This window comes from Anser cygnoides, chromosome 31, assembly GCF_040182565.1.
Source record: "Anser cygnoides isolate HZ-2024a breed goose chromosome 31, Taihu_goose_T2T_genome, whole genome shotgun sequence".
In the NCBI taxonomy this organism is placed as follows: domain Eukaryota; kingdom Metazoa; phylum Chordata; class Aves; order Anseriformes; family Anatidae; genus Anser; species Anser cygnoides.
In genome coordinates this window covers 133,735-144,576 of record NC_089903.1, presented here as the reverse complement: position 1 = coordinate 144,576, position 10,842 = coordinate 133,735, and the positions used below count along the sequence as shown (strand labels likewise).

Below are 10,842 nucleotides of genomic sequence, written 5' to 3'. Positions count from 1 at the left end.
CCCCAGAACCTTTCGGGCCCCCTTGGGTATTTGGTGCTCCCCCAACCCCCCCCCCCCGAATATTTGCCCCCCCCCCCCGGGGATCTGGGGTCCCTCCCCAGGTTTTTGTCCCCCCCCCGGGTATTTGGGCCCCCCGGGTATTTGGGGCCCCCCCTTGGGTATTTGGGGCCCCCCTCGGGTATTTGGGGCCCCCCTTGGGTATTTTGGGGCCTCCCCGGGTATTTGGGGCCCCCCTCGGGTATTTGGGGCCCCACCCCCCAAAATGTGCCCCCCCGGATGTGGCCCCCCCCCCCCCCCCTCAGGTATTTGGGATCCCCCCGGGTATTTGGGCCCCCCCCTCGGGTATTTGGGGCCCCCCCGGGTATTTGGGCCCCCCCCCGGGTATTTGCCCCCCCCCCCCCAAAATGTGCCCCTCCCCCGCTTATTTGGGGTCCCCCCTCAGGTATTTGGGATCCCCCCGGGTATTTGGGGCCCCCCCGGGTATTTGGCCCCCCGGGTATTTGGCCCCCCCCCACCCCCCTCACCCCTGCAGCGCCTCAGCCAGCGCCTCGCGGATCCTCCAGGCGGCCGCCGCCGGCCCCGGCCCCTCTCCCCCTTCTTCCTCCCCCTCCCCCTCCTCCTCTTCCTCCTCTTCCTCCTCCTCCTCCTCCTCCTCGCCCCCCAGGGGGTCCCCGGGCGGGGGGGCCACCCAGCGGGGGGGGCAGGCGTCGCCGCGGGCCTGGCAGACGTTGTGCAGCAGGCAGCAGGCGGCCAGCAGCGTGGGCAGGAAGGCGACGTCGGTGTCGTTGCGCTTCTGCAGGCACCGCCAGCGGCCCCGCAGCCTCCCCAGCGCCGCCGCCGCCACCGCCCGCGCCGCCGCCGCCGCCGCGTTGAAGCGCCGCCGCCGCCGCCGCCGCGAGGCCTCGGCCCGCCGGTACGGCCTCAGCAGCCACGGCAGCAGCGGGTCCCGCGGGCGGCCCAGCAGGAACGGGGGCACGGCGACGCCGCCGACGTCGGCGTGCGGCGCCGGGCAGAGCGCGCCGCCGCTGCGCCCGCCGGTACAGCGCCGTGCCCCGCAGCCCCGCGCCGCCGGGCCGCCCGACCTCGATGTCCCAGAAGCAGCCGCGGGCGTCGACGGCCGCCTGCAGCACCACCGAGTGCCACCCGCGGCCGTCGCTGTAGCTGGCGGCGTCCTCGGCGGGGGCGCGGATGGGCACGGGGAGCCTGGCCAGGACGCCCGCCAGCTGCGGCAGCGCGAAGCCGCCGCCGCCGGTGCCGGTGCCGGTGGCGACGGCGTGCGGCGCGGCGGCGTAGGCGGGCGCCAGGATGGCCACGACGGCCTCGCAGACGTCGCGCAGGATCTTGCAGACGGTGGAGCGCGACACCCCGAACTGCTGCTCCACCGCCCGGTACTCGGTGCAGGCCCCCAGGCGCCACAGCGTCAGCGCCAGGCGCACCTCGGCCGGCACCGCCCGCCTCATGCTGGTGTCGCGCCGCTCGATGGCCGCCCGCAGCCGCCCGCAGAGGAAGTCGAAGGTGCCGGGCCCCAGGCGGAAGTTCTCGGCCCACTCCCCGCCGCTGAAGGCCTTGGCCCGCACGGTCTCCCAGAAGGCCGAGCTCCGCGCCTTGCTCCACAGCCGCCGCTCCTCGCCGGGCCCGGCCCGCCCGGGCCCGGCCCGCCCAGGCCCAGCCACAGCCCCGCGAAGCGGCGGCGGACGCGGAGGCGCAGGCGGCGGTGGCGGGCGGCGCGGAGGCGGCGCGAGGCCTCGCGCAGGCGGCGGCCGCGCTGGAGGCGGACGTAGAAGAGGACGCACAGCGACACCGCCCCGCCGCTCAGCGCCGCCGCCGCCGCCGCCGCCATGGCGGGGCCCGGCGTGGGCGCCGCCATCTTGTGGCGGCGGCGGCGGTCACCGGGAGGGGGAGGGCGCATGCGCGGGCGGCGCGGGGAGGGACGGCGCCATTTTGAGGCGCCGCGTGGAGGGAGGGGGCGGGGGGTGTGCGCATGCGCGGGTGGGGGAGGAGGAGGCTGTGTGGGAGCTCTGCGCATGCGCAGCTGTGTGAAGGAGGACCGCCGCCATTTTGAAGCACCGCCTCAGGGGAGTCGGGGAGATGTGCGCATGCGCGAGTGGAGCAGGGAGGGGAGGGGTGAGGGGGAGCTCAACGCATGCGCAAGGGTGTGGGGGCGTGGCCTGCAGGCATTTTTGAGGCTTCGCTTACCGGGCGGAGCTGCGCGAGGCTCTGTGCGCGTGCGCGTTGTGGTGAAACAGGGAGGGCGGGGCTGGCCGCAGCGCGAGCCAATCAGAACGCGGGGAGCCCAGCGAGGAGGGGGAGCGCGCATGCGCGGCTCTCGGGGGCGTGTTCTCACCGCGGGCGGGAGGAGGCGCAGCCAATCGCTGAGGGCGCTCCCCCTCCCCGGGCCCCGCGGCTCCACTGCGCAGGCGCAGGAGGCCTCGCGGCCAATCGTTGCGCCAGGGGGGCGTGGCCACGCCTGCGCGTTGCCCCCCGGGGAAGCCGGCTGGCGGCGGAGGCCGCCATGGAGGCGCTGCGCGGGGCCCTGGTGCCGCTGCTGCTGCCCGACCGCTGCTTCGACGAGCTGCTGCTGCGCCTCAACCTCCTGCACGGTGCGCGGCGGGGGGGGGGGGGGGGGGCGCGGCCGCCACGGCGGGGCGGGGCGGAAGTGCCCGCGGGGAAGGCGAAGCGGGCGCCGCCATGTTTGTTGAGGGCGGAAGTAGCGGGGTTAGGGACGGAAGTGGTGGCTTTGAGGGCGGAAGTGGTGGCTTTGAGGGCGGAAATGGTGGGTTTGAGGGCGGAAGTGGTGGGTTTGAGGGCGGAAGTTGGGGTTGGGGGGACGGAAGTGGGGTTTTGGGGGGGTCCCCTGACCCCCACCACCCCCCCCCCCAGTGCCGTGCCTGAAGATCCTGCTCAGCAAAGGGCTCGGCTACGGCATCGTGGCCGGATCCGTCATGGGTGAGGGGCTGGGGGGCTGTGGGGGGGCCTGTGGGGCTGGCAATGTGGTTGTGGGGCTGGGGGGGGGGGCGGTTATGGGGCTGGCAGTGGGGTTATGGGGCTGGCTGTGGGGGCTACGGGGCTGGCAGTGGGGTAATGGGGTGGTTATGGGGCTGGAAATGGGGTTATTGGGCGGTTATGGGGCTGGAAATAGGGTTGTGGCGCTGGTAGCGGGGTTATGGGGTAGCTGTGGGGCTGCGAATGGGGCTGGCAATGAGGTTATGGGGCTGGCTGTGGGGTTGTGGGGCGGGCACTGGGGGCTGGGGGGCTGGGAATGGGGTTATAGGGCTGGCAATGGGGCGGTTATGGGGCTGGCTGTGGGGGCTATGGGGCTGGTGATGGGGTTAAGGGGTGGCCGTGGGGCTGGCGGGCTGGGGGAGGCTATGGGGCTCATAATGGGGGGGTGAAGGGCCAAGTGTGGGGCTGGTTATGGGGCCCTGTGGGGCTGCTAACGGGGGCTGGGGCCTGCCCCCCCCCCTTCCATGCTACTCTGGGCCCCTCCCGATGTGTCTGGGGGGTCCCTGGGTCTGGGGGCACCCCCAACCCCCCCCCGCAGTGAAGCTGCCGCAGGTGCTGAAGCTGGTGGGGGCGCGCAGCGGGGCCGGGCTGAGCCTGGGGGCCGTGGGGCTGGAGCTGGCGGCGCTGGGGGGCACCGTGGCCTACAGCTGGGCCCGCGGCTTCCCCTTCAGGTGACCCGGGGTGGGGGGGCACGGGGAGGGTTTGGGGGGGTATGGGAAACGGGGGGAGGGAGGAACCCCAGAGGAGACCCCCGTAAGAGCCCACAGGACATCGCGACCCCATAGAACCCCCGTAAGAGCACGGGGGAACCCCACGGGATCCCCCACAGGGCCCGTGGGAACCCTGCAAAGCACATGGGGACCCCCACAGAGCCCATAGGGACCCCAGGGAGCCCTAAAAAGAACCCCAGAGAACCCATAGGGCCGCCCCACGGAGCCTATAGGGACCCCACAGAGCCCAAAGGACCCCCAGAGAACCCATAGGGCCGCCCCATGGAGCCCACAGGGACCCCACAGAGCCCAAAGGACCCCCAGAGAACCCATAGGGCCGCCCCACGGAGCCCACAGGGACCCCACAGGGCCCAAAGGACCCCCAGAGAACCCATAGGGCCGCCCCATGGAGCCCATAGGATCACCCCATGGAGCCCACAGGGACCCCACAGAGCCCAAAGGACCCCCAGAGAACCCATAGGGCCGCCCCACGGAGCCTATAGGGACCCCACAGAGCCCAAAGGACCCCCAGAGAACCCATAGGGCCGCCCCACGGAGCCCACAGGGACCCCACAGGGCCCAAAGGACCCCCAGAGAACCCATAGGGCCGCCCCACGGAGCCCACAGGGACCCCACAGAGCCCAAAGGACCCCCAGAGAACCCATAGGGCCGCCCCACGGAGCCTATAGGGACCCCACAGAGCCCAAAGGACCCCCAGAGAACCCATAGGGCCGCCCCACGGAGCCTATAGGGACTCCACAGAGCCCAAAGGACCCCCAGAGAACCCATAGGGCCGCCCCACGGAGCTTATAGGGACCCCACAGAGCCCAAAGGACCCCCAGAGAACCCATAGGGCCGCCCCACGGAGCCTATAGGGACCGCATGGTACCCACAGGAACCCCTTTGGGGCCCATTGGGACCCCTCGGAGCCCATTGGAACCCCCACAGAGCCTGAAGGAGCCCCCATGGACCCCAAAGGAACCCCCCTCCCCCCCCCCCCGAGCCTATAGGAACCCCAAAGAGCCCCACAAGCCCCTCTCAGAGCCCGTAGGAGCCCCCACAGTACCTACAGGAGCCCCCTGGGACCCCATAGGAACCCCCACGAGCCCCATGGGACCCCCAAAGAGCTGGGGGGGGGGGGGGGGCACCCATAGGACCCCCACAGCACCTCATAGAGCCCATGGGGATCCCGTAAGGCCCATAGGAACCCCTATGGGGCATATAGGGACCCCGTAAGACCCCCACAGGACCCCCATAGGACACCCCACTACCCCCCCCCCCAAGGAATCCCCATGGCCCCCCCAAAAGCCAGGAGGCGCCTTGGGGGGGGTGGTGGTGCCAGAGGACCCCCCACAACCCCTACAGCTCTCACAGGAACCCCATAAGGGGGTCTGGGGGAGGTCGGAGGGGGCTGGGGGGGTCCCAGCATTGGTGCCCCCCCCCAGCCCCCTAAATCCCCCCCCCAGCGCGTGGGGAGGCGCTCTTCCTCCTGCTGCAGACGCTGACCATCGGCTTCCTCGTCCTGCACTACGGGGGGCGCACGGGGCGAGGTGGGTGAGCGCCGGGGGGGGGGGGGGGGGGGGGGCACCGCCGGGACCCCCCCACCCCAAAAATAGCCCCCTGACCCCTCTGTCCCCCCCCCCCCAATAGGGGTGCTGCTGGTGGCCGTGTACCTGGCCCTGCTGGGCGCCCTCGTGTCCCCCTGGCCCCCCCGCGCTCGTCACCCTGCTGCAGGCGGGGAGCCTGCCGGCCGTCGGGGGGGCGGGTACGGGGGGGGATATTTTGGGGAGGGGGGGCGATAGGGTGATATTGGGGGGGTAGATGGGGATTTGGGGGGGTAGATGGGGGTTTGGGGGGGGATTGGGGGGTGCGGGGGGTGGATTTGGGGATTGGGAGGGGGAATTTGGGGCTGGGGGGGCATTTGGGGTCGGGGGGGCAATATTGAGGGGCTGGGGGGGATTTGGAGGGGAGTGGGGGGGGGTGGGGGCTGGGGGGGCAATATTGGGGGGTATTTGGGGCCTGGGTGGGGGCATTTGGGGTCGGGGGGGCAATATTGAGGGGCTGGGGGGGGATTTGGAGGGAGTAGATGGGGGTTTTGGGGGGGGGATTGGGGGCTGCGGGGGGCAATATTGGGGGGGTATTTGGGGCCTGGGGGGGCATTTGGGGTCTGGGGGAGCATTTCGGGGGGTAGATGGGGCTGGGGGGGATTGGGGGCTGGGGGGGCAATACTGGGGGGATTTGGAGCCGGGGGGGGGGGGCATTTGTGGCCTGGGGGGGGGGGTGTTGGGGGCTTGGTGGGGCAATATTGGGGGGTGGGGGGTAGATGGGGGTTTGGGGGGAGATTGGGAGCTGTGGGGGGGGGGGGATTTGGGGGCTGGGGGGCATTTGGGGGGGTAGATGGGGCTGGGGGGGGATTTGGGGATCGGGGGGGCATTTGGGGTTTGGGGGGATTGGGGTCGGGGGGGGGCTTGGGGCTGGGGAGAGCAAAATTTGGGATGGGGAGGGGGATTTGGATCGGGGAGGGGGGATCAGACGGTGGCACCCCCCAACCACTGACACCCCCTCCCCCGGTGCCCCCCCCCCCCAATATTTCCCCCCCCCAGCTCCTGCAGGCAGCCACCAACTACCGGCAGGGCCACACGGGGCAGCTCTCGGCCGTCACCGCCTTCCTGCTGCTGGGGGGCCCTGGCACGGATCTTCACCTCCCTGCAGGTCAGAGCCCCCCCCCCCACGACCCCCCCCGGGACCCCCAAAAACTCCCCCCCCCCCCTTTCTTTTGCCTTCTCCCCCCCCCCCCAGGAGACGGGGGACGCGCTGCTGGCCCTCACCTTCGCCGCCTCGGCCGCCTGCAACGCGCTGCTGGTGGGGCAGCTGCTCTACTACTGGGGGGCGCGCCCCGCGCCAAGGGGGAGTGAAACGGGGGGGCACGACCCCCCCCACCCCCCCCAGGACCCCCTCGGAGCCCCCCAGCAATGACAGCAAAGGGGGTTATGGGGGGGGGGCTGCCTGCTCCTGCCCCATAAATCAGTGCCCCCCCCCAGATCTGTGCCCCCCGCCCCATAAATTATTGGGGACCCCCCCCCCATCTGTGCCCCCCCCCCCATAAGTTAGTGGGACCCCCCCCATAGATCTATGCCCCCAAATCAGTGGGACCCCCCCCCATAGATCTGTGACCCCCAAATCAGTGGGACCCCCCCCCCAGATCTGTGCCCCCCCGCCCCATAAATTATTGGGGACCCCCCCCCATCTGTGCCCCCCATAAGTTAGTGGGACCCCCCCCCCATAGATCTATGCCCCCCAAATCAGTGGGACCCCCCCCCCCTATAAATCTGTGACCCCCAAATCAGTGGGACCCCCCCACAGATCTGTGACCCCCCCCCCCAGATTAGTGGAGAGCCCCCCCCGCCCCCCCCCCCCCAAATAAACAGGGAACCCACTCCTCAAATTTGGGGGGGGCAGGGGGGCTGTGACCCCTTCTTCTCCCCCCCCCCAAAAATCCTCCTCCAGGGACCAGCCCCCACCTTGGGGGGGGGGGGGCAGCAGTGGGGGGGGGTTGGGGGGGGGGGATGAGACCCCCCCCCCAGCCCCCCCCCAGTTTATTTTAAATACTGTAAAAATGAAAAATAAATCAGGGCTCAGCGCCCCCCCCTGCCGGAATTGGGGTGCCCCCCCCCGACTTTTTTTTTTTGGGGGGGTGGTGGTGGTGTCCCATCGCCGAAGACACAATCTTTGGGGGGGGGCAAATAGGACCCCCATTTTGCCCCCTCTGCCCCCCGCCATTGACCAGTGTGCCCCCCCCGGCCCATTGGGGGGGGGGGTCTCCCCTTGCACCCCCCCATGCCCCCCAACCCCCCCCAACACCTCCCACTGACCCCCAAAGCCCCCCCAGCCCCCCCCAGCCCCTCAGTGCCCCCCCAGCCCCTCAGTGCCCCCCTCCCAGTGCCTCCCAGCCCCTCAGCGCCCCCCCAGCCCCCCCCCAACCCCTCAGTGCCCCCCCAGCCCCTCAGTGCCCCCCCAGCCCCCCAGCCCCTCAGTGCCCCCCCCCAGCCCCTCAGTGCCCCCCCCAGCCCCCCCCAGCCCCTCAGTGCCCCCCCCAGCCCCCCCCCCCAGCCCCTCAGTGCCCCCCCCAGCCCCTCAGTGCCCCCCCCCAGCCCCTCAGTGCCCCCCTCCCAGTGCCCCCCCCAGCCCCTCAGTGCCCCCCCAGCCCCTCAGTGCCCCCCCCAGCCCCTCAGTGCCCCCCCCAGCCCCTCAGTGCCCCCCTCCTCAGTGCCCCCCCAGCCCCTCAGCGCCCCCTCCCAGTGCCCCCCCCCCAACCCCTCAGTGCCCCCCCCCAGCCCCTCAGTGCCCCCCCCCCCCCACGACACGGGGAGGGGGGGGGGCGTCTCGACTCGGTTTATTCCCGCCTGACGGTAGCAATAATATTTCTATGCAAAATACTCTCATCTCCCCCCCCCCCCGCGCCCCCCCGCCCCCCCCCTCCACGAAGCGCCCCCCCCCGCCCCCCCACCGCCCCCTCCTCCTCCATCGGAGGGATTTGGGGGGGGGAGGGGGCCGAGGGGACCCCCCCCCCCGAATTGGGTGGGGGGGGGGCTGAGCCCGGGGGGGCCCCCCCGCCCGCCCCCCCGCGCGGGCGTACAAATATAGAGGTTATATGTACAAAAGTCAAGTCCAAAGGCGCAGTGCCCCCTCACGGCCCCCCCGGCCCCCACTGGGTGTTTGGGGGGGGGGGGGCCTGCATCACCCTCCCCAAATTGGGGGGGGGGGGGGGGGGGGGCAAAGACCGGGGGGGGGGGGGTCCAAAGACGGTGGGGACCCCCAGAAAGCCCTGGGGGGGGGCAGCTGGGAATTGCCCCCTCCCCCAATTACCCCCCAAAATGTGGTGGGGGGCTGCCCCCCCCCGCAGGTTTGGGGGCTTAGCGGAGCCCCCCCCCCCCCGCGGCGTCCCGCGCATGCAGCCACCCCCTGTGGGGGGGGGGGGGGAGCCCGCTTTGGGGGGGGCCCCGGCTCAGAATGTGATTGAGGGGGGGCTGTGGTTTTTTTTTTTTTTGGGGGGGGGGGGCCGGGGGGTGGGGGGGCCCCCCCGCCCCTAGAGTCTCTCGCGGGCGGGGACCCAGATGTAGGGCCCCGAGAGCTCCTCGATGACGCGCTTCACCTTGTGGTAGATCTCCTCGAAGCTGTCGCCCTCCACCATGGCTGCGGGGAGGAAGGGGTTAATCGGGGGGGGGCCTTTGGGGGGGGGGGGGGGTCCCAGTGGGGGCTTTGGGGTTGTGGGGTCCCTTAAGGAGATTCGGGGGCCCTAGGAGGGGCCTTGTGGGGCTTGGGGGGTGGGGGGGTCCCATTGGGGTATATGGGGGGGGGGGGGGGTGGGGGGGGGTCCCATTGGGGTATATGGGGGGGGGGGGGGTCCCATTGGGGTATATGGGGGGGTGGGGGGGGTCCCATTGGGGTATATGGGGGGGGGTCCTTATGGACTGGGGGGGGGTCCCTAGAGGGGTTGCAGTAGGGTTGGGGGGGGGTGTCCCAGTGGGGTTTTGGGGTCCCTTGGGGACATTTTGGGGGGGGGGGGTCCTAGGGCACTTATGGGGCTGGGGGGGGGGTGTGTCTCTATGGAGGGGTCCCACTGGGGCTGGGGGTGCCAGTAGGGTCTCGGGGAGGGGGGGAGCCTTATGGGGCTGGGGGGGGGGGGGCGGGGTCCCAGTGGGGTCCCTGTGGGGTTTTGGGGTCCCCTGGGGACATCTGGGGGGGGTCCGGGGTGGGGGGGGGTAGGGGGGTGGGTCTCTGTGAGGCTGGGGGCGGGGGGGGGGGGGGGTTCCTCGGGGCAAAATCAGGGGCCACTGGGGGGGGTCCCAGGGGGGCTGGGTCCCTGGTGGCATCCCTGGGGGGGGGGGGGGGTCCAAGGGGGGGGTCCATGGGTCTGGGGTCTCCCCATGGGGTCCCTGGGGGTTCCCACTGGGGGTCTCCTGGGGCTGGGGCTCCCAGCGGGGTCTCTGGGGGGGGGGGGGTCCTGGGGTTCCCATTGGGGTCCCTGGGGTTTGGGGGGGGTCCCTGGGGGGGTGGGGGTGGTCCCGGGGAGTCCGCGGCGCCCACCCGAGAAGCACTCGGTGAACTCCTGCTCCAGCTTCGTGGCGCGGTCGAACGCCTTCCGCGCCTGCTCCTCCGTCACCCGCTTGCTGATCTCCCTGGGGGCGGGGCTCGTCGTGGCCACGCCCACTCCGCCCACAGGCCACGCCCCCGGGGAGGCCACGCCCTCGGGCCGCACCCTAAGCCCCGCCCCCAGCCACGCCACGCCTCCTTTGCAGGCCCCGCCCCTAGCAGGCCCCGCCCCTAAACCACGCCCCGGCAGACCACGCCCCCAGCACCAAGCCCCGCCCCCTCCAGGCCCCGCCCCCAAACCACGCCCCCAGCAGACCACGCCCCCAGCACCAAGCCCCGCCCCTCCAGGCCCCGCCCCCAAACCACGCCCCCAGCACCAAGCCCCGCCCCCTCCACCCCAATCCCCATTTGCAGCCCCAAGCCAACCCCAAGCCCCGCCCACCCCAAGCCCCGCCCACCAATCAGACCACGCCCCTACACTAAGCCCCGCCCCCCGCCCCCTCCACCCCAATCCCCATTTGCAGCCCCAAGCCAACCCCGAGCCCCGCCCACCCCAAGCCCCGCCCACCAATCAGACCACGCCCCCTCCACCAAGCCCCGCCCCCTCCACCCCAATCCCCATTTGCAGCCCCAAGCCAGCCCCGAGCCCCACCCACCCCAAGCCCCGCCCACCAATCAGACCACGCCCCTCCAGCAAGCCCCGCCCCCTCCACCCCCCAGGCCCTGCCCAAGCTGCTCCCACCCATCGAAGCCCCGCCCCTCCCCGAAACCCCGCCCCCTCCACCAAGCCCCGCCCCTCCACCAAGCCCCGCCCCATCCCCTCGAGGCCCCGCCCCCTCCCCCGCGAGGCCCCGCCCCCTCCCCTCGAGGCCCCGCCCCCTCCCCTCGAGGCCCCGCCCCCTCCCTCGAAACCCCGCCCCTCCACCAAGCCCCGCCCCCTCCACCAAGCCCCGCCCTCCCTCGAGGCCCCGCCCCCTCCCTCGAAACCCCGCCCCTCCACCAAGCCCCGCCCCCTCCACCAAGCCCCGCCCCTCCC

General features: G+C 72.3%; 2 protein-coding genes across 2 annotated transcripts in view; one reads left to right on the top strand and one right to left on the bottom strand.

Annotated features, from left to right (window-relative positions):
- The first annotated feature begins 1,999 nt into the window (after positions 1 to 1,999).
- MPDU1 (mannose-P-dolichol utilization defect 1) lies at positions 2,000 to 6,704 on the top strand. The gene is given in 10 exon segments (XM_066985271.1): positions 2,000 to 2,600; positions 2,881 to 2,946; positions 3,542 to 3,674; positions 5,159 to 5,168; positions 5,170 to 5,263; positions 5,364 to 5,424; positions 5,426 to 5,474; positions 6,317 to 6,396; positions 6,398 to 6,425; positions 6,513 to 6,704. Coding segments are annotated over 10 exon segments (786 nt in total). The 5' UTR covers positions 2,000 to 2,512; the 3' UTR covers positions 6,690 to 6,704.
- A 2,070-nt stretch (positions 6,705 to 8,774) lies between these two features.
- DLG4 (discs large MAGUK scaffold protein 4) overlaps positions 8,775 to 10,842 on the bottom strand; it is a 29,368-nt gene continuing 27,300 nt past the window's right edge. Inside the window, 2 exon segments of the mRNA XM_066985266.1 lie at positions 8,775 to 8,906; positions 9,801 to 9,892. Coding sequence (XP_066841367.1) covers positions 8,800 to 8,906; positions 9,801 to 9,892 — 199 coding nt within the window. The 3' untranslated portion in view covers positions 8,775 to 8,799.